The sequence below is a fragment of the Salmo trutta genome, chromosome 35 (genome assembly GCF_901001165.1).
Source record: "Salmo trutta chromosome 35, fSalTru1.1, whole genome shotgun sequence".
Lineage (NCBI taxonomy): Eukaryota > Metazoa > Chordata > Actinopteri > Salmoniformes > Salmonidae > Salmo > Salmo trutta.
The window spans coordinates 16,846,465-16,871,556 of NC_042991.1; the positions used below are offsets into that span (position 1 = coordinate 16,846,465).

At 41.2% G+C, this 25,092-nt stretch overlaps 2 protein-coding genes across 4 annotated transcripts in view; one reads left to right on the plus strand and one right to left on the minus strand.

Moving 5' to 3' along the window:
- Positions 1-8,182: 8,182 nt before the first annotated feature.
- Positions 8,183-13,753, minus strand: spats1 (spermatogenesis associated serine rich 1). The gene is made up of 6 exons (XM_029732887.1): positions 13,505-13,753; positions 12,635-12,759; positions 9,716-9,883; positions 9,180-9,285; positions 8,627-8,686; positions 8,183-8,428 (listed from the first exon to the last, which is right to left on the minus strand). Exons 1-6 carry the CDS (start codon positions 13,633-13,635, stop codon positions 8,311-8,313), a joined length of 708 nt encoding a protein of 235 aa, XP_029588747.1. The 5' UTR covers positions 13,636-13,753; the 3' UTR covers positions 8,183-8,310.
- Positions 13,754-16,784: 3,031 nt separating this feature from the next.
- Positions 16,785-25,092, plus strand: part of LOC115174732 (protein cornichon homolog 3) — a 53,474-nt gene continuing 45,166 nt past the window's right edge. For all 3 annotated transcript variants that reach the window (XM_029733544.1, XM_029733545.1, XM_029733543.1), the window contains exons 1-2: positions 16,785-17,432; positions 23,335-23,403. In XM_029733544.1, coding sequence (XP_029589404.1) covers positions 17,355-17,432; positions 23,335-23,403 — 147 coding nt within the window. In that variant the 5' untranslated portion in view covers positions 16,785-17,354. The remainder of the gene's footprint in view (positions 17,433-23,334; positions 23,404-25,092) is intronic.

Below are 25,092 nucleotides of genomic sequence, written 5' to 3' on the forward strand. Positions count from 1 at the left end.
AAAAAAATCATTCAAAATATTTTACCAGAGAGCTTGGCTTAGCCACAGAGGCTCATTAGGTTATTTAAAAAAGAATGTAAATACAGTAGCTGTGGATTGTTTCTAATCACATGTGCGTAGGCCTATGCATATTTGAGAAGCCAACAATTTGGGCAGCGCACGTGGCAATTGGCCTAGCTGATTATTGAGTTGCGGCTGTCAGTGAAAACCGTCTAAAATGTGTGAAGATAATGTGTCTCGAGTAAAATGTAAAATACTGAGACATGAAGAAGGGAGGGGTATGTGGAGAATATATGGGTGCCTCTCTTCAGAACGCATGCACCAGAATGTGCTCCGCTGTCTCCCACCAATTCTTGCACATTCATTGTATCATTGTGTGAATTGTTTGCCCTCTGATTGTTTAATTTATTAGTTCCCCATTACATATGTAACCAGTAGGCCTAGTAAATGTACCGTTAATCCCCGTCATTTGGTTACATTAACTTTCCTTAAATACATGATTGAAAGAACCTGCATTTTCATCAGCATATTTTCGATTGTTTTTATTTGTCGGCTTTAGGCCTATGTATTTTACTTAGTGGACAATGGAAGTTATAGGCCTACTGCTGTATTGGCCTTTTGGCCATCTCTGAGTACCATGCATAGCCGCAGGAAGTAGTTTGGAGGTGGGGGTGCTGCAGAAGAAAACAACTTTGCCTGCACTGAAGACATCTATATTCATTTCAATTCAAGGGGCTTTATTGGCATAGGAAACATATGTTTACATTGCCAAAGCAAATGAAATAGATAAACAAAAGATAACTTTTACTGTTAATAATTATTTAACAAAAGCTCCAAAAGAATAAAGACATTTTAAATGTCATATTATGTCTATATACAGTGTTGTGATGATGTGCAAATAGTTCAAGTACAAAAAGGAAAATAACTAAACATAAATATGGGTTATATATTAGTCTGTTAATACAGGACTAGTAAAGGCCCAGTGCACTACTTTTGTGAAAAAATGTAAACTAAATGTGCTGTATTTGAGTGTTTACCAGCATTTGTAATTTGAGTCTGATAATTAACTGTACAAAACAGTTCATCTGATAATACTCGTGGAACATAAAAATACTTGCTTGATATACAGTACCAGTCAAAAGTTTGGACACACCTACTCATTCAAGGGTTTGAATTTTTTTTTAACATTGTAGTAACCAAAAAAGTGATAAACAAATCAAAATATATTTCATATTTAAGATTCTTCAAAGTAGCCACCCTTTGCCTTGATGACAGCTTTGCACACTCTTGGCATTCTCTCAACCAGCTTCACCTGGAATGCTTTTCCAACAGTCTTGAAGGAGTTCCCACATATGCCGAGCACTTGTTAGCTGCTTGTCCTTCACTCTGCAGTCCAACTCATCCCAAACCATCTCAATTGGGTTGAGGTCCGGTGATCGTGGAGGCCAGGTCATCTGATGCAGCACTCCATCACTCTCCTTTTTGATCAAATAGCCCTTACACAGCCTGGAGCTGTGTTGAGTCATTGTCCTGTTGAAAAACAAATGATAGTCCCAATAAACGCAAACTAGATAGGATGGCGTATCGCAGCAGAATACTGTGGTAGCCATGCTGGTTAAGTGTGCCTTGAATTCTAACTAAATCACTGACAGTGTCACCAGCAAAGCACCCCCACACCATCACACCTCCTCCTCCATGCTTCACAGTGGGAACCAAACATGCGTAGATCATCCGTTCACCTACTCTGCGTCTCACAAAGACACGGCGGTTCGAACCAAAATCTCAAATTTGGACTCATCAGACCAAAGGACAGATTTCCACCGGTCTGATGTCCATTGCTAGTTTCTTATTGGTGTACTTTAGTAGTGGTTTCTTTGCAGCAATTCGAACATGAAGCCCTGATTTACATAGTCTCATCTGAATAGTTGATGTTGAGATGTGTCTGTTACTTGAACTCTGTGAAGCATTTATTTGGGCTGGTAACTCTAATGAACTTATCCTCTGCAGCAGAGGTAACCCTTGGTCTTCCTTTCCTGTGGCGGTTCTCACGAGATCCAGTTTCATCATAGCACTTGATGGTTTTGCGACTGCACTTAAAGAAACTTTCAAAGTTCTTGAAATGTTCCGTTTTGACTGACCATGTCTTAAAGTAATGATGGACTGTTGTTTCTCTTTGCTTATTTGAGCTGTTATTGCCATAATATGGACTTGGTCTTTTACCAAATAAGGATATCTTCTGTATACCACCCCTACCTTGTCACATCACAATTGATTGGCTCAAACGCATTAGGAAGGAAAGAAATTTCACAAATGAACTTTTAACAAGGCACACCAGTTAATTGAAATGCATTCCAGGTGACTACCTGATGAAGCTGGCTGAGCAAATGCCAAGAGTGTGCCAAGCTGTCATCAAGGCAAAGGGTGGCTACTTTGAAGAATCTCAAATTAAAATATATTTTGATTTGTTTAACACTTTTTTGCTTACTACATGATTCCATATGTGTTATTTCATAGTTTTGATGTCATCACTATTATTCTACAATGTACAAAATTGTACAAATTTTGTACAAAAAAAAACCTGGAATGAGTAGGTGTGTCCAAACTTTGGACTGGTACTGTACATTTTCCTGTTTTTTTAATACTTTGCAAATGCAACTTATTTCTATGTGAAAACTGAAATTGTCTGTTTATTTCGTTTCTATTTTAGTCGATGCTCTTATCCAGAGAAACCTACAGTTGTACATTTTCTAACTTTTTCGTACTGGTTCCCCGTGGGAATCGAACCCCCAACCATAGAATTACAAGTGCCATGCTCTAAAACTGAGCCACATCATCACAAACCCTGTGACATCTCAATGTACTCAATTGCTGTATTGTTCTTCTTCGTGGTGATGGAAAGTCTACAGGTACAAACCTAGATGACCAGCCACAATACAGTAATGTACATATACATTAAGTGGTTTGTAAGGATGGTAAATTAATACTGCATAAAGTTGTTGTTTTCCCATGTTATTTGATCAAGTAAAATATTTTATTTGATGTAGATATTTTGTCTTTGCCCATAGCCAAGCACCTTTTAATATAAATGTTTGAGGACTGGATTTTGTTCTTTAGAATGACAAATCGCAGAGAACGGGACAGGGCAACAGCTCTTACAATTTCAACATGTTTTTTTGTGTGCATGCGCTACATGTGTGAAAATAATATTTTTCAAAAAAGTTATATTTTTATTAAAAAAAAAAAATTATTCTGATTTTCCAGGGGGTGCTGCAGCACCCTCAGGACCCCTACTTCCCGGGGCTATGGTTCCATTTGCTAATTTCTTTAGCCACCACTTTTACATTTTTATCATTTTAATTGAGATTTTTATGATTAAATAACGGTTTGCTTTAGAAATGCCTGTGAATATTATGTGATGTTTTGGTGGTCTACTTCTAGACGGTTGTAGTATAGGCCTAGCCTTCATTTTGTAGCTTAAAGCAGTTGTCAAATCTTTCCTCGTGGAACCACAAATGTTTAAATGTTATTGTAGCCCTGAACTAGTTCACCTGATTCATCTAATCAAGGGCTTGATGATAGATTGACAAGTTCAATCGGGTGTGCTAGCTCTGGAATAGTTAAAATACATGGAACGGCTGGAGGTCCCCAAGGCCTTAAGGAGGTTTCAAGCAGGTGTGTGCACCCCTGCTTGTTGAGGCAATGGGTTTGCCCAGGTAGTGGCTCAAAGTATTGGTACCTAGCTTTGCCAGTGTTCTGTAAGCTCTTAAGAGGACATTATCCTTATGTGGTTAAATAACCTTTTACGGCTAGGGGTTCCGCTAGCGGAACGTTTCGACAACATCCGGTGAAATGGCAGAGCGCGAAATTCAAAAACAATTATTAGAAATATTTAACTTTCATACATTCACAACTGCAATACACCAAATTAAAGCTTAACTTCTTGTTAATCTAGCCACCGTGTCAGATTTCAAAAAGGCTTTACGGCGAAAGCAAACCATGCTATTATCTGAGGACAGCACCCCATCAAACAAACACATGACAATCATAATTCAACCCGCCAGGCGCGACACAAAACTCAGAAATAACGATATAATTCATGCCTTACCTTTGAAACTCTTCTTCTGTTGGCACTCCAATATGTCCCATAAACAACATAAATGGTCGATTTGTTCAATAAATTCTGTCGTTATATCTCCAAAATGTCAATTTATTTGGCGAGTTTGGTTCAGAAAAACACCAGTTCCAACTCGCGCAACATGACTACAAAATATCTAATAAATTACCTGTAATCTTGATCCAAACAACTTTCCTAATACAACTTTAGGTATTTTTTAACGTAAATAATCGATCAAAGTTAAGACGGGATAAACTGTGTTCAATACCGGATGAAAACAAAGTGGAGTGAGCTTTCAGGTCGCGCGCCCCAACCACAACAGTACACTAGACTCGACCCTCGTTCTGAACAGCCATACTTCTTCATTACTCAAAAGAAAAACATCAACCAATTTCTAAAGACTGTTGACATCCAGTGGAAGCGATAGGAACTGCAAGCAAGTGCCTTAGAAATCTAGATCCAAAACCATTGAAAAAACCCATTGAAAACACTGTCACCTCGAAAAAAATATCCTGAATGGTTTGTCCTCGGGGTTTCGCCTGACAAATAAGTTCTGTTTTACTCACAGACATCATTTTAACAGTTTTCTATCCAAATCTACCAATGATATGCATATCCTAGCTTCTGGGCCTGAGTAGCAGGCAGTTTACTTTGGGCACGCTTTTCATCCAAAATTCCGAATGCTGCCCCCTATCCCAAAAAAGTTAAGGATCATATCACCTCTACCTTACCTGACATCCTAGACCCACTTCAATTTGCCTACCACCCCAATAGATCCACAGACGATGAATTTGCCTTCACACGGCACACTGCCCTATCCCATCTGGACAAGTGGAATACCTACAGTATGTCAGAATGCTGTTCATTGCCTATAGCTCAGCTTTCAATATAATAGTACCCTCCAAGCTCATCATTAAGCTTGGGGCCCTGGGTCTGAACCCTACCCTGTGCAACTGGATCCTGTACTTCCTGACGGGCCGCCCCCAGGTGGGGAAGGTAGGAAACAACACCTCCACTTCACTGATCCTCAACCCTGGGGCCCCACAAGGGTGTGTGCTCAGCCCCCTCCTGAACTCCCTGTTCACCCATGACTGTGTGGCCACGCACGCCTCCAACGCAATCAAGTTTGCAGATGACAAAACAGTAGTGGGCCTGATTACCAACAATGACAAGACAGCCAACAGGGAGGAGGTAATGGCCCTGGCGGAGTGGTGCCAAGAAAATAACCTCTCCCTCAACATCAACAAAATGAAGGAGCTGATCGTGGACTTCAGGAAACAGCAGAGGGAGCACACCCCTATCAACATCGACGGGACTGCAGTGGAAAAGGTGGAAAGCTTTAACTTCCTCGGCGTACACATTACTGACAATCTGAATTGGTCCACCCACACATACAGTGTGGTGAAGGCGGCAAAACAGCGCCTCTTCAACCACAGGAGGCTGAAGAAATTTGGCTTGACCTCTAAGACCCTCAGAAACATTTACAGATGCACAATTGAGAGCATCGTGTCGGGCTGTATCACCGCCTGATACGGCAACTGCACTCCCCGCAACCGTGGGGCACTCCAGAGGGTGATACGTTCTACCCAACGCATCACCAGGGGCACACTGCCTGCCCTCCAGGACACCTACAGCACCCAATGTCACAGGAAGGCCAACAAGATCATCAAGGACATCAACCAACCGAGCCGTGACCTGTTCACCCCGCAAAGTCAGTACATGTACATCAAAGCTGGGACCGATCTAAAAAACAGCTTCTATCTCAAGGCCATCAGATTGTTAAATAGCCATCACCAGCCAGCTACCACCCGGCTACTCAACCCTGCACCTTAGAGCCCTATATACATAGACGTAGAATCACTGGACACTTTGATAATTGAACACTAGTCACTTTAATAATGTTTACATTCTGCTTTACTCATCTCAAATGTATATACTGCATTCCATTCTACTGTATTTAGTCAATGCCACTCCGACATTGCTTGCCCTAATATTTATATATTTCTTAATTCCATTCTTTTACTTTTAGATTTGTGTAGTGTTGTGAATTGTTAGATGCTACTGCACTGTTGGAGCAAGGAACACAAGCATTTCGCTACACCCGCAATAACATCTGCTAAATATGTGTATGTGACCAATAAATTTGATTTGATTTAGAGCTCTGCTACCTGACCCAAGACTGACGGCCCCGACATTGTTCTGTACATCTGGTTAGGGCCAGGTAGGGCCTGTTTTTTCATCAATAACTAGGGTACAGGCAGGGCTCGGGTATCACTAAATTGATCAGAGCCGCTATGAGGCCACAGTTTTGCTAGTCCTGTGTGGCTACCTTGGTAGAGCATGGCACTTGCAATGCCAGGGTTGGAGCTTTGATTCCCACAGGGGACCAGTATGAACTTGCTACTTACTGTAAGTCGCTCTGGATAAGAGCGTCTGCTAAATGACAAATGTAAAAATGTAAACGCGTGCAAGGAGTGAGTGACAGACAGAGAGCAGCAACTAATAGAGCCCAAGCTCAGTCCTTACATTTGGCAGAAGCAAATCGGGCCTGGGGTACGCTAGGGCCTGAACGGCATGGGTAGGGCTCGGACTTAAAATGAATGCCCGTGCAGGGCTATAATGTGTGGAATTTGCGGGTTGCTTTCAAAATAAAAGTCCCTCACTGAAAAGGATGCAAATGGTTACCAATAGTGGAATCATGACATATTTGGACTAGATAATGCTAAAGAAGGTTGGAATGTTGTTGCCTAATTTTAAATGAAATACAATAATTAATTAGTTTGACAACAGAGAGAAAGAAGCTGTTGAAATCCCATTGTGGATGTATTAGACTGCATAATTGCATTGGGGAATACTTATGTGCACTGTAAAGCCTTACCTATGGATTGTGAACCCATCGTGTCAACAAATATGTAATAACATTCCAACCTGGTTAATTATTATCTAGTCAAAATATGGCATGAATCCACTATTTGTATCCATTTGCATCACTTTCAATGAGGGACTTAGATTTTGCAGACGAAACGCAAATTCCACAATTGCGGCTAATCCTTATTGTGGCTAGTGTCACATACGTAGAGAGAAGTGGGTACCAACGATGTATATAAACGCTGGATTGCTGATGCTATTTATTGGCCATTGAGAGGCTTTGAAGGCACCGGTCGGCCATATTGGCACTCCCCAGTAGGAGCAGCCCTCCATAGGAATGAATGGAATTATACAGTTTTTAGATTCAATGTTGTTTTTTTGTAGTGGGACAGTAACATTAGTAATCTCAAAAAAGTACACTTAAAGGAAACATTCAAAAACGTTTTTGTACTGAATATGGCCAGGCAAACCCACTGAGCTATATGATTCCTGCTCTACCCATTGCTTGTTGGTCTGGAAAGCCTCCGCAAATGAAAACGTACCTTAACACAGATGCTGCATTCATCACAAGTCAGAACCTCCAAATCTCCGAATTAAAGTTAAGTTATTTGCGTGTAGCTTCCTATTGGTTGATTCTGATACTTTCCAATTGGAAAACTTTGAACGGCCTACTGCCTATCATCTTTCTACAATGAGTTTCCAAGTCATAACAATTCAGAGCTTCCTTGATTCGACATGTCATGAATGCAGAGACACATGGGACCATTATTAAAAACCTGTACACACCCCCTCCCTAACCTTGAGGCATGCTGAAGTGATTAAGCAGCTAAAAGTGGCCGCCCTAGTTGTCCCTGTATATCCTGAACGGGATCAGCAGTGTTGTTTTGCTGAATGAGGGATTGAGCCCACAACTTATCTTCCCCTGGGAATTAAGGAAATCTATGCGATGCACCTCTGCCAGACTATAAGGCAAAACAGAGGTCAGGTTATTAACTGTTGCTGACCTAACGGCTTTTGGAACTCAGCAAAGTCAGGCCACCTGGGAACTTTTTTTCCCTGCTTGGCTTATTGTTGTTTATCTCCCCTCAGCAAATTGCATAACCCAATTGTTCAAATGTGAATAGTGATGGCAAAAGCTCAAAATGATGTCATGACAATTAATCACACTTTATTACATCTTTGATCCCCCCCTCCCACCAAACTTCCTTATCAAACTACAGTAGAATCAAAACCACGTGACTGTAATCATGCCAAATGATCATAATATACCGTTTGGAATTGTAATCCATTTCTCCTCATTCATCTAAAAAAACATTTTGACATGTCTGTCAGTTGTCCAGCACAGTTTTGAATATGACTGGTGCAGGCCTCCATTTACTCAGCTTCTTCACTTCCAGGATGTCTGCCTCTCTGTCCTCCATCCTCTTCCTCGCTACATATGGAATACTGCAGAAAGACATCACACACACCAGCCACAAATAAATGGCAAAACATACTATACATCTGGAATGCCTCTTCATCTAAACCTTGCATCAATCATGTACATTTGCATAAATAATATCACTCGTTAAATATAATTCTTCTTCCCCAGGTCTCCAGAAGTGCACTAGTTTAAGAGTTATCTTAATTGGTTATATGTCTCACCATGTCTTTTTTGGAGGTGGCTGAAGTGGAACGAATGTATCTGCACTGAAGGTCAGTGACCTACAGAGGACAATTCCACTGTGAGTATGAAACCACCATCACACATCACTGAGCATGCTGATACCCATCTTTTCACAAATGTGAAACTGTGGTTATGTCTCAATTATCTCTCTTTCCTTCCAAAGTGTGCATTTGTCCACTCCCCTTCACTGACTTGAAAGGAAATATGGTGGAAGCTCCCACTGCCCCATGACTCCACCATTCTACTGCGTTTAGATTGATTGAAAGTAGTGAACAAAGTAGTGAACAAGTGTACACTTCAGGTGAGAGGAGAGATTATTGGGATGCTCCCTGTGTGCGAAATTGTACACTTGCTGTTTGTCGCTTGAAACTGGGCAATATAAAGACCAATAGCACCATCTTTCAGCCATCTGTAGTACTTCATGTATGAAAACAAGACAGAGCTGCAGTATATCTACAGCACCGTAGCCTACTGTATCCTATTTCAATCAAATGTACCATCAACCCAACTGAAGGAAAACAAAAACCTTACCCAAAATGTGTTGTTGCTAATGTTGATCCAAACTTGTGAAAGTCAGGACTGTACTCAGGTGTTAGATAGGGTCTAGAACCAGGTGCAGAATGGCAGGTAAACCTGGCTAGAATGGAGGAACAAGCGATTACATTATGATACATATATTCTCTCGTCGACAGACTGCGTAAACATAATCGAGCGTCTGACCAAATGATGCAAGATTTTAGTTCTGGGTTAACTGAGATTATAATACATTTAACACTGAGCATAACCTTGTTTAACCCAGAAATAACATTGTGTGTAATTTTATTTTTACTTAGTCTGTCCAGGAGAAATTACACAGAGCATAGCCAATCTAGAATGTATTCTTCTATTAGCCTAAATCATGCATTCCAATTTACCATCAGAAAGCCTAACCATAAACGTAGATAATCATAAACTACTTATCAACTTTAACACAATAGCCTTCATTGGATAATCTTGTTTCAATAATACTTTGAACATTCTGCAAAACGTATGCGTTTTCACTGCTACTGAATATTTGCTGTACATACCTTGTTTTTTCCTCCCAATGGTGGCCTCCAGAGTTCTCTCTGAAGAACACCGTATGGTCCTATAATGGTGACCTCCCTCCAGCAAACAGCGTTTGCCAACATGGAAGGTTCTGGGCTGACCAAAGTTGGGATAAAACGTCCACTCAGTCTGGGACACCATGTTGGCCTCTACAAAAATAAATAAAGACAGTAATAAACGTAAATACAGAGGTTTGATTAATAGTATGCAAAACATCCGAGTTAGTGATCTAATAAAGAATGACGTCACACAGTTCTATTTATGATGTAGTACTGTACATTCAATAGGGGTTACTGACGTGGTACTGTTTATGTCAGATTATTGGCACTTTATACACTGAGTGTACAAAACATTAAGAACCCCGTTTTGCCCTCAGAACAGCCTCAATTCATCAGGGCATGGAATCTACAAGGTGTTTGTATTTTGTATTTATGAAGGATCCCCATTAGCTGCTGCCTCTTCCTGGGGTCCAGCAACATTAAGGCAGTTATATACAATTTAAAATATTACATTTCTTTACACTTTTCACAACACATTAAGTGTGTTCCCTCAGGCCACAACTCTACTACTACACATCTACAATACAAAATCCATGTGTACGTCTGTGTAGAGTGGGTGTCTTATCATGTGTGTCTGTGCCTGTGTGTGTGTCTCTTCACAGTCCCCGCTGTTCTAGAAGGTGTATTTTTATCTGTTTTTTTAAATCTGATTCTACTGCTTGCATCAGTTACCTGATGTGAAAGAGTTCCATGTAGCCATGGCTCTATGTTGTACTATGCGCCTCCCATAGTCTGTTCTTTACTCGGGGGTTGTGAAGAGACCTTTGTTGACATTTTATTTAACTAGGCAAGTCAGTAAAGAACAAATTCTTATTTACAATGACGGCCTACCTCGGCCAAACCCAGGCCAATTGTGAGACGCCCTATGGGACTCCCAATCACGGCTGGATACAGCCTGGAATCAAACCAGGGTCTGTAGTGATGCCTCTAGCACTAAGATGTAGTGCCTTAGACCGCTGCGGCACTCGGGGAGCACCTCATGTCTTGTGGGGTATGCATGGGTGTCCGAGCTGTGTGGTAGTAGTTTAAACAGACAACTCGGTGAATTCAGCATGTCAACGCTTCTTACAAAAACAAGTAGGGATGAAGTCAATCTCTCCTCCACTTTGAACCATGAGAGATTTACTGCATATTATTAACATTAGCTTTCTGTGTACATTTAAGGGCCAGCTGTGCTGCCCTGTTCTGAGCCAATTGTAATTTTCCAAGGTCCCTTTGTGGCACCTGACCACACAACTGTAGTCCAGGCGTGACAAAACTAGAGCCTGTAGGACCTGCCTTGTTGATAGTGCTGTTAAAAAGGCAGAGCAGAGCTTTATTATGGACAGACTTCTCCCCATCTTAGCTACTGTTGTATCAACATGTGTTGACCATGACCGTTTACAATCCAGGGTTACTCCAAGCAGTTTAGTCATCTCAACTTGCTCAATTTCCACATTATTCATTACAAGACTTAGTTGAGGTTTAGGGTTTAGTGAATGATTTGTCCCAAATACAATGTTTTTAGTTTTTTTTATATTTTGGACTAACTGATTCCTTTCCACCCACTCTGAAACTAACTGCAGCTCTTTGTTAAGTCCTGCTGTGATTTCACTCGCCGTAGTAGCTGGCGTATATAGTGTTGACTCATCCGCATACATGACACACTGGCTTTACTCGAGGCCAGTGGCATGTCATTTGTAAATATTGAAAAAAGTAAGGGGCCTAAACAGCTGCCCTGGGGAATTCCTGATTCTACCTGGATTGTATTGGAGAGGCTTCCATTAAAGAACACCCTCTGTGTTCTGTTAGACAGGTAACTCTTTATCCACAATATAGAAGGGGGTGTAAAGCCATAACACAAGTTTTCCATTAGCAGACTATGATCGATAATGCCAAAAGCCGCACTTAAGTCTAACAAAACAGCTCCCACAATTGTTTTATCATCAATTTCTCTCAGCCAATCATCAGTCATTTGTGTAAGTGCCGTGCTTGTTGAATGTCCTTCCCTATAAGCGTGCTGAAAGTCTGTAAAATAGCATTGTATCTGGACAAACACCATTTTTTCCCAAAGTTTACTAAGTGTTGGTAACAGGCTGATTGGTCGGCTATTTGAACCAGTAAAGGGGGCTTTACTATTCTTAGGTAGCGGAATAACTTTTGCTTTCCTCCAGGAATGAGGGCACACACTTTCTAGTAGGCTGAGATTAAAGATATGGCAAATGGGAGTGGCAATATCATCCACTATTATCCTCAGTAATTTTCCATCCAAGTTGTCAGACCCTGATGGCTTGTCATTGTTGATAGACAAAAGTTCTCTCACCTCTTCCACACTCACTTTACAGAATTCCACAGGGAGCATTCCACATGGATGCTGGCCCATGTTGACTCCAATGCTTCCCACAGTTGTGTCAAGTTGGCTGGATGTCCTTTGGGTGGTGGACCATTCTTGATACACACGGGAAACTGTTGAGCGTGAAATACCCAACAGTGAAATAACAGTGCCCCTGGCACCTACTACCATACCCCGTTCAAAGGCACTTACATGTTTTGTCTTGCCCAATCACCCTCTGAATGGCACTCATACACAATCCACGTCTCAATTGTCTCAAGGCTTTAAAATCCTTTAACCTGTCTCCTCCCCTTCATTTACACTGATTGAAGTGGATTTAACAAGTGACATCAATAAAGGATCTTAGCTTTCACCTGGTCAGTCTGTCATGGAAAGAGAAAGATTTCTTAATGTTTTGTACATTGTGAAATCATGGCCTCTTATATATTGGTAAATTAAATGGGGGGGGGCATTTTCAAACAAACAATCAATCAATCATTTGTAGACATGATCTAAGCCCAGTGACTCACGTGGGAAGGACCTGAGCAGTCTGGTCTCTTCAGGGAACTTGATCAGTTTGATGTGAGGGAGTGGAGCATCACTGTAGCGAGGCGCAGGCAGCCACCGCAGACCAGAGCTCCAGTCAAGGTCACACCTGGAGAAGTACAGTACCCAGTCACCAATCTGTGTGCTGGACAGCTACTTGGTGTGCAGGCTTTTATTCCAGCCCAGCACTTACACACCTGACAGAGCTCATCTGTTAATCATCAACTAACAATCAATAGCTTGATTAGCTGTCTTATGTTAAGGGTAAGGTGCCATAAACATGAGGCATCATGAAATTGGGAATATAAGATAAGGCGAGAGGCTGAGCTTCTGTCTAGAAGCACTGCAGGATTTACTGGTTGCTGGCTTGCTGCAGCTTCCTCTCCTCTGACATTGTGACATAGCTAATGATGAGACAGACAGCCCTGTCAGAATGCCATTGTGTCAAGCCAGTTCCAGACATGGGAGTGGTGTGAGTAAACACTTTCTCAGTTAGTCTTTTGTGTTCATCTTACATTAATGTCAATGACATATCTTGGTATGTCAATGAATGAAGTGAAATTATAAAGGAATGCTATTGCCTACAGTCTGGTGTTCTTAGATCCTCTCAACGCGCTGGACTTGGATTTAGCTTGCAAAGGTCACTGTGCCTGCTCTGTATCTTAGCTACCCTACAAACAAACAGTGTAGAAAAAGAGAAAGCACACAAAATAAAGTGATTGGTAGGTTACAAAACTTTAACCTCTAGACTATACATTCAGTTGTTCGTAAAGTAACCCTTTATCCCTGTACATTGAATACCCTTTTATCAACTGTGTTGATGTTAATACAATAGTCTAAAGACGATCACTTACTCTGTTAGGTTGGGCTCTATGTGCCGAATGTGTGGTCTGTATTGTATCTCTCCTCCATGTGAATAGTGTCTGTCGTGGTGTCCGAGCTTGTCCTGGGGTCCGAGCTTGTCCAACGCGCCAAAAGAACACATGCTGAATGGGAACCACCTTTTGCACGAGTTTATTACTTGATATTACAAGGAAGCGTATCCTGATAGCTATTTTACTTTGACCGTGTTTTGCAGCGGTCATTCATGTTATCTAGATTAAGTTTAATGCGTCTCGCCCAAAAAAAGTTGTTGGAAACAATAGACCTGTATGACACGTTTGTAGCCTTTAAAACGACCCAAGCTGTTGCTAGGAGAAAATGACAAACTTCTCTGGGGGGTGGGTCGTTCCACCAATTAGGTGCCTTTTGAGGAGTGTAACTTCGTGAGAGAAGAATACGTGTTATTTCTCCTAATTGTAACATTCTGTCATAAAGAGCAAATGTTCGACTTAATAAAAAACCTGTTTCCCCATCTCAAGAGGTCAAATAAAATATCTACCATTACATTTACATTTTAGTCATTTAGCAGATGCTCTTATCCAGAACGACTTACAGGATCAATTAGGGTTAAGTGCCTTGCTCAAGGGCTCATCGACAGATAACAGGGTTGAACGTGAAGGTGCCCACATACAGAGGTTTGGTTTGCTTCTAGCAGAACACCGCTAGGTGAAACAAACATCTGTGCTTGCGTGCTCCCTAAAGACTGTCAATAGTGCTATTGTTTGTCCCTCTTGAGTCACTGTAGCAACAACATAGTCAGAAACACTTCCTCAAAATAGTCAGAATTAACCTAAAATAAATCAATAAATCTGTCATTCATTTCAATGTTTTTGCCAAGGAGGACTTAGTCACACAATTTTACATCTAACTATGATGTTTGGTGCAGTATTTCTCATGTGAAAACATCTGCATGAAAACTAATCTCTCATTGAATGACAACAAACACTTCATGTTCCCACTCATACTAGTAGTGTTTTTGACCAGTCACCGACAAAGGGGCGTAGAATTCGGCTACGAACTTTGACTTTCCTTAAGAAAATTTGTGCTCAAACAGCCGAAAACAAACGTGACGAATACCAAAACCAACAAAAACATCGTAAAACTTCGTCGTAATATATGTGCAGTTTTAGAAGCATTCGGTAAGCTTTACAGTGTTGACAATTTCATCTTAAATAAATACAACATTTCAGTCTGTCTATCTACAGTATGGGTAACGAGGGTTGATGTGTGGCTAAAAAGAGTAGAACCAGCTCACCTGCATTACACTATGATTTGACTATTCAATGTTTCTTTTAAAGGAATAGTTTCACTATATTAAAACAATTCAGTTCACGTAACAGGGATGACCTTAAAATAAGGGAATAAATTGTTGTTTTTGTACCTTAAAATGAATCACTAATCACATGAAATAAATAATAATCTTGAGTAATTAGGGCTTTACAATGATGGTGAAAGCTTGGAGAAATGTTGGTGTTAAGTGGGTTAAAATCATACTTGAAGTCACAGAGGATACACAGAGGAACATTTCAAAATGCAGAATTTTGGCACTTTAGCAAGTCTTTATTCGTAAAAAAAAATCTGATTGGTTGACTTTTCAGTGCGTCAATCTAATTACATAATTTACAAAACCCCATCTGTTTAAACTAGAGATGGGTGGGGGGGGGGCTGTCTTGCTAGGGTCCGGTAGCAGAGCTCTAACCACCCCCACCCCACCACACAAAGGCTTAGACTTTTAGGTGTTAAATGGCACTTAATTTAATTTAATAGGATTTTAATATGTGATATTTGTGCACAATTTCTACTTAAAATATCAAAAGCACTAATTTCATGGAACGACCCAGGTATGAAAATGAGAGGTGATGGGAGGGTTACTTGTGCAAAGCATGGAAGGGTCAGGCCTATACCACATTGACAGTATCAGTTGTATGACCTGTTATAATAACCTATTTTAGTATGAATTTGCATATAGATTATTTGTGAAGAATCTATATAGGCATTGTAAAGGTTTTATGAAGGCAAATTTCGAAATTTGGTAGTGCATCAGCAGTTTTCCACTTATTATGTCAGTCACTGACAGTCATTCAGTTAGCCCATGTCAGCTAAAAACATATATATTGCAAAGTAAGGTAGTCTAGCCAGCCATCCAATAGTACTGTTGACCAAGTGCCGTTTACAAATGTAGACCTATTTTGTAGGCTACTATTTAAAAACGGCATAATTTGCTTTTTTGTCATCATTATGGTCAGAAATGAGATTTGGTTGTTTGCTGACATGGGCTACAAATGTTAGGTGACATGGGTTAATTGAGTGACTGTCGGTGACTGAAATAACAAGTGAGAAACCGCTGATGCACTACCAAATTTAGAAATTGCACCTTGTGTATTCTAATTTACTAACTCTCAACAGTAAATTGAGTTTTGTTTTTTTTAACGGCCAGAGGCGCCTCTGATTATGGTGTCATTATCTGTCACACCAATTTATCAGTGTCATGTTTTTTCTGTATGTTCAGACAAGTAGGCGATACTATGTAACCATAGTCACTAGATGGCGCCAACAGATAATTTACTAAGCATTTGCCTGTCTACGACCTAGTCAAGACCTAAACTTGACTGTCTCATAATGGTGCCCTGATGTGCCCTAGTCTAGATACATATGTCAAAGGCTTTGGCAGAGTAAATTGCAATTCGTAATGCGAATTGTAAGTCGCTCTTATCCAGAGCGACTTACAGAAGTGAATGTGTAACCAATGTGAAATGGCTAGTTAGTTAGCGGTGGTGCGCGCTAATAGCATTTCAATCAGTGACGTCAATCGCTCTGAGACTTGAAGTAGGGTTTCCCCTTGCGTTGCAAGGGCCATGGCTCTTGTGGCGCGATGGGTAACGATTCTTCGGTGGGTGCCAGTTGTTGATGTGTGCAAGGGTCCCTGGTTCGAGCCCGGGTTGGGGCGAAGACAGGGACGGAACATACACTGTTACAAATGCATATATATATTTTTTCCGTACTGGTCCCCCGTGGGAATCGAACCCACAACCCTGGCGTTGCAAACACCATGCTCTACCAACTGAGCCACAAGTTGTACTTAGATTTTTAAACCCTATCTCTGTAGCCTAAATGTGGGGTGTGTCTTATTATTTGAGATAATCTGTCGACTCTTCACTTGCTTGAAAACAATAGATTACAGTAATTTATATTTGCTAAAACTTCAAAATTCTAAAAAGCATATGCTTTTGAATGGGAATCGGGAAGATAAATTAGATCAAAACTACTGCCTGAACACTGGCGCTTTAAATCCACCTGTTGGGGCGCAAGACTGCGCCTTCGGAATCGTGGAGCTATAGGTTAACTGTGGTTTGAAGACACCGTTTAGTACGAGTGCCAGGAGTGTTGCGGAGCTCCTATTTTAATACCGTTACATTGTAGCCAACCAGATTCTCTTTAGTAATTTGCCTGTCCAAAGCATTCTTCCTATCCGGGATGTTTTTGACCACAATTTGGATCTCTTGATATCCATTTCAAGACATCGCTTGGATTTATATTATTTATATTGTTATTGTGTAATCTCTGCATTGAAATGTCTGTCGTTTTCATCAAGTCTAGGCCACTGGTCTAATTTCCAATTAAGAAATTGCGCCGCAAAACGTTTCGACTTCAAAGTGAGACAGTGGATGCACGTTTCGTTGGAGACGTTCTGCAACAATTTGTTGCAAACATTCAGAGCAAAGTGATGGATGGAGACGTTATCACCTCGGTTTGCCATGGCACCTTAATGATTTAGTTTTTTAAATGTGATTCATCTGAATCCTCTTTTCGTGTTATTCAATTATGTTCACTTTCGCTGCCTTTTGTTATATGCTGTCACTGGTCCTCTGTGCTTCCCTGATCTTCTTTGCGATATGGCATGTAAGTGGGTGTTTTATTACTTGTTTTTGTTGTTGTTATACGTTTTTTAAGATATGAAAATGATTTTTTATATGATTATGAATGATTTTGGCTATGGGCAATATTCCATAATGGTGCGTAATAGCCTAGTGTATTTATACCTGCTCACAAGCCCTTTGACTTTTGCGCAAGATAATTAATACATTATTCGATGTATGCAAAGGTGCTGTTTCAATGCCCAACCTTTCACTTGAATTGTAATTTTATTAAGATCCCCATTTGCTGATGCCACCCGCTCTAATGGGTAGGAAAATATAATACATCCCCAAATTGACACGTGCGCACCTGTATCTCGGACGTTTAGCCTTTAACACCACTCATTTCCACTTAATTGACTAAATGGTCATATCGGTTTTATTTTGTTTTTGCAGATTTTTTAGCTATGGTTTCATCAAAGGGTTTTACAATTCACTTGACTCAGTCATCATGCACCTCTGCAATCGATTGGGAAATCTGTACGAGACGTTGGACACACTGAGACGAATTCTCCCCCGCACATAGTTTTATCTGTGTGTTATTGTCTTTGTTCAAACCAGCCGGGAGACCCTGCAACACAGAAATGCCAATAAGAACGCATTACAATATTTGGATAATATAATTATTTACTCTGAAAGCCCTTGCGCCCTCCTGCGGAACTTTATGTAAAGGCAGATTTCGGTCTGGTCACACAGTCCGGCGTACCTTTGCATAGCAATAGACCCGAGACTGAAGGAGAGCTTCAGGTTTACTTCTGATCCCAGGCAATTACTGGAGGCATGGCATGTGTCAGGCCCATATGGTGTACAAAGTGGTGGACAGATCTCATCTAGTCTGCCTGTTACTCAGGAATAGAAGAACATACAGCTTATGCCAAGAGCAGAATTATCACCATGGATGTTTTCATTCTGTCTATATTACTGTAATATACTGTAAAGTGGTAATTTCACACACACACACACACACACACACACACACACACACACACACACACACACACACACACACACTCTGTTATCCAAAACAACTAACAGCTCATACATACAGTACATTCAATGTATCTGTGGTCTTGTAAAGCACCATGTTCCAACCAACTGAGACTTATGGGAAACACAATGCTTCTGATGGCAGGGTGGCGATTTCAATTCACAAAAACACAGGCATAAGCTACGAATAGCCTGTTATGCAGGCTTTATGGCGTGATGTCACATGCATAGTCAAATAAATGGGGTTTAATTACCAGCCCTTTTCACATTACAGCATGCCTGTCATCCAGACATCATCTGGGTTATTGTAATACATGATCCCATACACTCTGACAGTGAAATGTACCCATACAAGTACAGTAAATATCCATCCCACTGGGCAAAAACTGGTTAAATCAACAACAAAAAATCCAAGTCATTTCAACCAAAAATATAAATCTGATGACGTTGAATCAACATAGAAAAGCTCATTGGATTTGCAAAAAGTAATCAGTAATCAACGTATTTTCTTCACCCAGCTTTTAACCTAAATCCAATGACTTGGTGACATTTCATATTGATTTCACATTGAATTCACAGTTAGTTGACAACTCAACCAAATGTAAATCAAAACTATACGTTGAACTAATGTCTGTGCCCAGTGGGACTTTATTCATTCTCTTTCATCTATAATTGTCCTGCCAAATATGGCATCCCTCTACTTGACAGGTTTATTACAGTTCTGCCTGTTTTTCAGTGGACCTGTCATGTGTACCATGACCTCCTCTTTACTCTCCTGACACGTTTGGAATATCAGGACATGTCTTGTCATTAATCACTGCCTGTTAACAGGCAGTCTCATCTCTCACAGGGCATGTACTGTACTGCACCAAGGCTGACTGATGAGAAACCTATCAGACGCTACGTTGACTGATGAATAGGATTTGTTGAGCTTCCATGTCCAAGAAATCATCATTTCAGTCTCAGTGATGATGCTTCTTTACATGTCCAGACCGCACAGCACTCCCCATTCTGGGCTTTGGGGGACTCTGAAATGTTGTATCTATAGCAGTGAAATAGATTTTTATGGTAGTGACAAAGACAAGCTGACGTTCAGCCGTCAAGTTCATTGACTAAGCTGAAGCCCTCGACTCTATCTAGCTTAACACATGTTCAAGGTTGATCAATAACAAGATAATCTCATTCGATACGCTTAAAAGTCACTCCGTCTGTGGAAGGAAAATCACACCTCACTGGTTAGCTATCGAGCTTCTGTCCAGATTGAATGATCAGTAATCAATCATGTAATCCCGGTTACACCATCACTCCTGGGACAGCTTGTAACAGATTAGGGGGAATTTTAATTAACATACCCAATGAACTGTGTTCTCTTGCACTCCGCTCAGCTCCACACTCACCGACAGAAAATACTTGAGTGATTTCCCTCTATGTAGCAAAGCCCCTAATGTATTATGAGTGTCATTATCACCATGTGAACGGCTCCTGTGGACCCAGTGACTTCTGGGAAAACCCCCGTGCCCATATGATGTGTAGAGAGAGTCCATTGGCTAAGAGGGCATATGTTAAGTTAACGTCATTCACTTTCATTGTGGCCATACAGTATATTGTTGTTTTCGTTTTTCTGACGCTTTTAGTGGATGCCGGTTAGATTATCATAAGCGTAGTAGGAAACTATGAAGGAGTCATATGTATGCATGGTTTCTGTCCTGCTGCTTTAATGTGTGCCTCGTGCTGGTTCCTTAGGCAAGTACAGGACATTCACAGGTCTAAGGATCCTTCACACTGACTCCCATGCTCCTCCACTCAATGCTACTGTCCTCAGAGCATGGTATTATTTGGAAAGGACATCTTGCTTCAAATTTCAATCTATGTGCAGTATAAGAACATTTCTCTTCATCTTTGAGGCTGTGAGTAACCTAAGTGGCTCTATAAGAGTCAGCTTGGGTTTAGTTCAGTAGGGCTGCGCTTATAAAGACAGCCCAATTTTGATATTTCTTTCACAAACTAGTCTTGACTAATCAGGTGAGCTCTGAAAAAGATCTGATGTGATTGGTCAAAAGACCAATTAGTGGAAAAAAGATCAGATTTGGGGCTGCCTGTGTAAACACAGCCTTTGTGGTTGGTTTTGCACGTAGTCCCGCACATTCATTAATTCCTCATAGGTTGTTCATCCATCAATATGACATCAATTACATTAAGTTACATTGTTTCTCACTGTATGTTATATTGCCTTGTATAAATGAAATTGTATTTTCCTGGCAAGAGGAGATAGGGATTTTATTATTGTGAGCCAGGGGGAAAAAAACAAAAATATTACTTGCCATGCTGGTCTTTGGAGAGATACTGTAGGCCTATACAGATGTGAGCATGTTTTTAAGGCCAGTCAACCATGAAGAAGCAGAAACGTCAAGTCCCAGATATGGAACCAATGCCATTAAAAAAAAGTATTGATAGAAAGCTTCAGGAAATGTAATAAAATAAATAAAACACATAATATAAAGTCCATTCCCTTCATGTAGCTCTGCTGCCTGCAGCCACATCAAAAAGAGCAGCAATCCCCAAATGGGCAGTCTCCACTCACCAAGGAAACGTTTGTGAAGCTTCCAAACGGTTGCACTGGGCACATCAGACATTTTCTTGGTATTCAGTTTAGTGAGTTGATTTGGGGCGTCATCCTGCAATGACTGTGACTGTGAGCAAACCAGACCTGTCAGTCCATGATTGCCTTTCCAGTCATAGAGAAGTACTGCACCCAATGATGTTCAAATTAACCCATTTCAGGCATTTTAAAATCCTCCTGAATAATTAACCATAACTGGTCAATTATTAACATCCAACTTGTAGTCTTTTTCATCAGAATTGATGTTCTCCGCATCGCAGTTGTAGTGTTATTTTTATGTATATGAATGCCTAAAGTAGAATGGCAGTGACGTAAGGTAGGGAATGTGTTCAAAGAGGGTCAGGGTCTTTCACAAACAAAGATAACAGTTGAGTTGCAAGTCGACCACAGTCTGTGGACCAAGGGCAGCCAGCCAATCTCATGAATGGATGTACACAACCGTTCAAAAGTTTGGGGTCACTTAGATATTTCCTTGTTTTTGAAAGAAAAGCACATTTTTTGTCCATTTAAAATAACCTCAAATTGATCCGAAATATAGTGTAGACATTGTTAATGTTGTAATTGACTATTGTAGCTGGAAACGACTGATTTTTAATGGAATATCTACAAATACAAATAACCTCAAATTGATCCGAACAGATTTTTATTGGCCAGTCTGACATGGCTTTTTCTCTGCCTAGAAGGCCAGCATCCCGGAGTCGCCTCTTCACTGTTGACGTTGAAACTGGTGTTTTGCGGGTACTATTTAATACAGCTGCCAGTTGAGGACTTGTAAGGTGTCTGTTTCTCAAACTAGATGCTCTAATGTACTTGTCCTCTTGCTCAGTTGTGCACCGGGGCCTCCCACTCGTCTTTCTATTCTGGTTAGAGACAGTTTGCGCTGTTCTGAAGGGAGGAGTACATAGCGTTATACGAGATCTTCAGTTTCTTGGCAATTTCTCGCATGGAATAGCCTTCATTTCTCAGAACAAGAATAGACTGATGAGTTTCAGAAGAAAGGTCTTTGTTTCTGGCCATTTTGAGCCTGTAATCGAACCCACAAATGCTGATGCTCAGGATACTCAACTAGTCTAAAGAAGGCCAGTTTTATTGCTTCTTTAATTAGCACAACCGTTTCAGCTGTGCTAACATAATTGCAAAATGGTTTTCTAACGATCAATTAGCCTTTTAAAATGATAAACTTGGATTAGCTAACACAACGTGCTATTGGAACACAGGAGTGATGGTTGCTGATAATGGGCCTCTGTACGCCTATGTAGATATTCCATTGAAAATCAGCCGTTTCTAGCTACAATAGTCATTTACAACATTAACAATGTCTACACTGTATTTTTGATCAATTTGATGTTATTTTAATGGACAAAAAAGTATCTTTTCTTTCAAAAACAAGGACATTTCTAAGTGACCCCAAACTTTTGAACGGTAGTGTATGTTTACACCTGGTGAGCAGGAGGTGTCACTGTGTCAGTTTAGGCAACATTGAATTCAAAGACTTCTATTGAAACCACCCAAAGGTGGCATGATGTCAACTGTGTGCATACAAGATGTCACCTCATATGATGAGGATGACAAGCATGAATATATATGTGTGTATTTGCTGAACATTCCATCTCCTCATCACACCCCACTGCCCCAGGTGTTTACAAACAGTCCATCCATGTTGTTTGCCATCGGCCCGTGAAGAATTAAGGGAGCATCAACACACAGTTGAGCCCGCCAGAATCACACCACAGGGAAATATGGCTGGCTGGCTGGCTGGCTGGCTGTGTGTGTGTGTGTGTGTGTGTGTGTGTGTGTGTGTGTGTAACACTGAAAAAAATCATAAAATACACACACACACACACACACACACACACACACACACACACACACACACACACACACACACACACACACACACACACGACCCTAAGGACTTACATACATGCAAACACATCCACTCTCTGCCTCTGCTGTGCCGCTGTATGACCACAGGGAATAGACATGCAATGTCAGCTGTCTCTGTAAGACGAGACCCTCCTATGAAATTACTAGCACTGCTTCTAGTCCTATTCCTAATGCAGCGCTGTCTGTCTGATTGATCCTGTTTGTCATGCAGTGTTGTAATCGCTGTGCTAGCTCCCAGACAGCCTATAGAACCACTGACACAGCTACAGCCACTGACACAGCCACTGTGAGTGATTAACACTGATTCAGGCAGAGAACTAAAACACATTGTTCTTTTTCCTCACTTTGTCACTCTCTCTCTCTCTCTCTCTCTCTCTCTCTCTCTCTCTCTCAGATAACAGCCTTTGATGAACTGCAGGCAGACTTTAAGGTCCCCATCGATCAGGGCAATCCTCTCCATGCGGTACGTGTGTTTCTCTGCTGTGCTAGTACACTTACATGTTACTCATGTACTACTTTCAAACATGCTCTCTCACTCCAGTAGCGTGTTTATTATGGCGAATGGAAAGCGTGTGGAATTAGTGTGTGATGTGTCATGAGTGTGGTATCTGGAATATGCATGTGTAACCAACGTGTTTAGAGCATGTGAGTGTGTGTGCTGATTGTTTTGGGCAAATATGTGGTGCGTGTGTTAGTGTCTACGTGCGTGTGTGTCTTCATGTGTGTGTATCTGTGTGTGTGTGGGGGGAGGGGGCGGGGGGCCTTGGAAGAGGTGTGTAATCAGCACCAGGGGCCACGGCCAGGTGTGGTCCCACCCTGCTGCTCTAGAAGATCTCCCTCAGTCATCTGCAGCTCTGCATTAATACTACAGGGACCAGATGGCTGCATGCTGTTCAATTCCTCCTCCTCTGGACTGGGACTGAGTGGCTGACAGGCACCTCACATCACAGGTTTAAAGGCCACAACACCCTGGCTGTGTCTGAAATATCGTGCACTACTTTTGACCTGGGCCCACATACCATGTAGTGCCATTTCAGGTGCAAGCTCTGTATAAATGATACCCCCTTCATCAGAGAAGAGATGGGACACTGAGGTTGATAAAGGACAGGTTCCGCTCCATGAATCCCCTCTGGGGTTTCTGGCTTATTATTCCCTCTGGCTCCTTAATACAGGAGAATGACTTGAGCAGTTTAGGTATGATGTCCCTGGGACAACACAGTTTAGAGGTGACTTTGACTGTACTGCCGCAGCACTTGAATGTTGACAGCTGTGTGTCCTTTGGGATAACTAGAGAGAAAAGGTGGATGGAGAGACAGCATTTTCGTGGAACAGGATTGCTGAGCAGTTTCAAATGCAAATGTATGAATTACTTTTTTCAAAGTCATTGTTGCTTTGAAAATTATCTGAAAGTACAGCGACACTTGTTTTTGTAGCATTTGCTTTACATGTAATTATGAACAGCACCTGGATGCTAAACTTGATGCTAATACTTGTGATCTCAGAGAGAGAGAGAGAGAAAGAAAGAGCCTGAGTGTTCAGTCTTTGCCACTTAAAGAAATTGTGTCGTTATCACTGTGCAGATTTTTTTTCAAAGCCATTTTAGCTGTCGCACTAGCTGTTCGGTCAAAACAGATTCCCAAATGAAAATGTGTCAGGCTATGCAGAAGTTGCCTCCCACCGAGGCACACGTTGCTAGGCAACCCCTTGGACTTGCCCAGGCAGGGTCTGGCTCAAGCCAGTTTAAAAGACTTGCTAGCAAACATTTGTGCTATGGAACTAAATAAGTACTGCACTCTGACCACAAAGCATATTTGCTAGATTAGTTCACCGTGTTTTTATTCAAGCAATGAAAGTGAACTTCAAAACGTGGTGTAGTTTTATTGGGATTTGCAGCTGTTGTTGGTAAGAAGTGAAACTGCTAGCTTCTGATATGACTTACTCAACCTTTAAATACTTTGAAATAAAAATGTATTTAGTAAAATCCATTGCACTACTTCATAGTCTCTCACTCCATATGGCCTCCATGCTCTTTCCTTCCACTGTGACATGGATACCACCTTCCCTTTTTCTCTCCCTCCATCTCTCTTCTTCCCACCATTTCTCCCTCCCTCTCCTCCCTCCCTCTCTCCACCTCGACCACCTCATGAGTCCT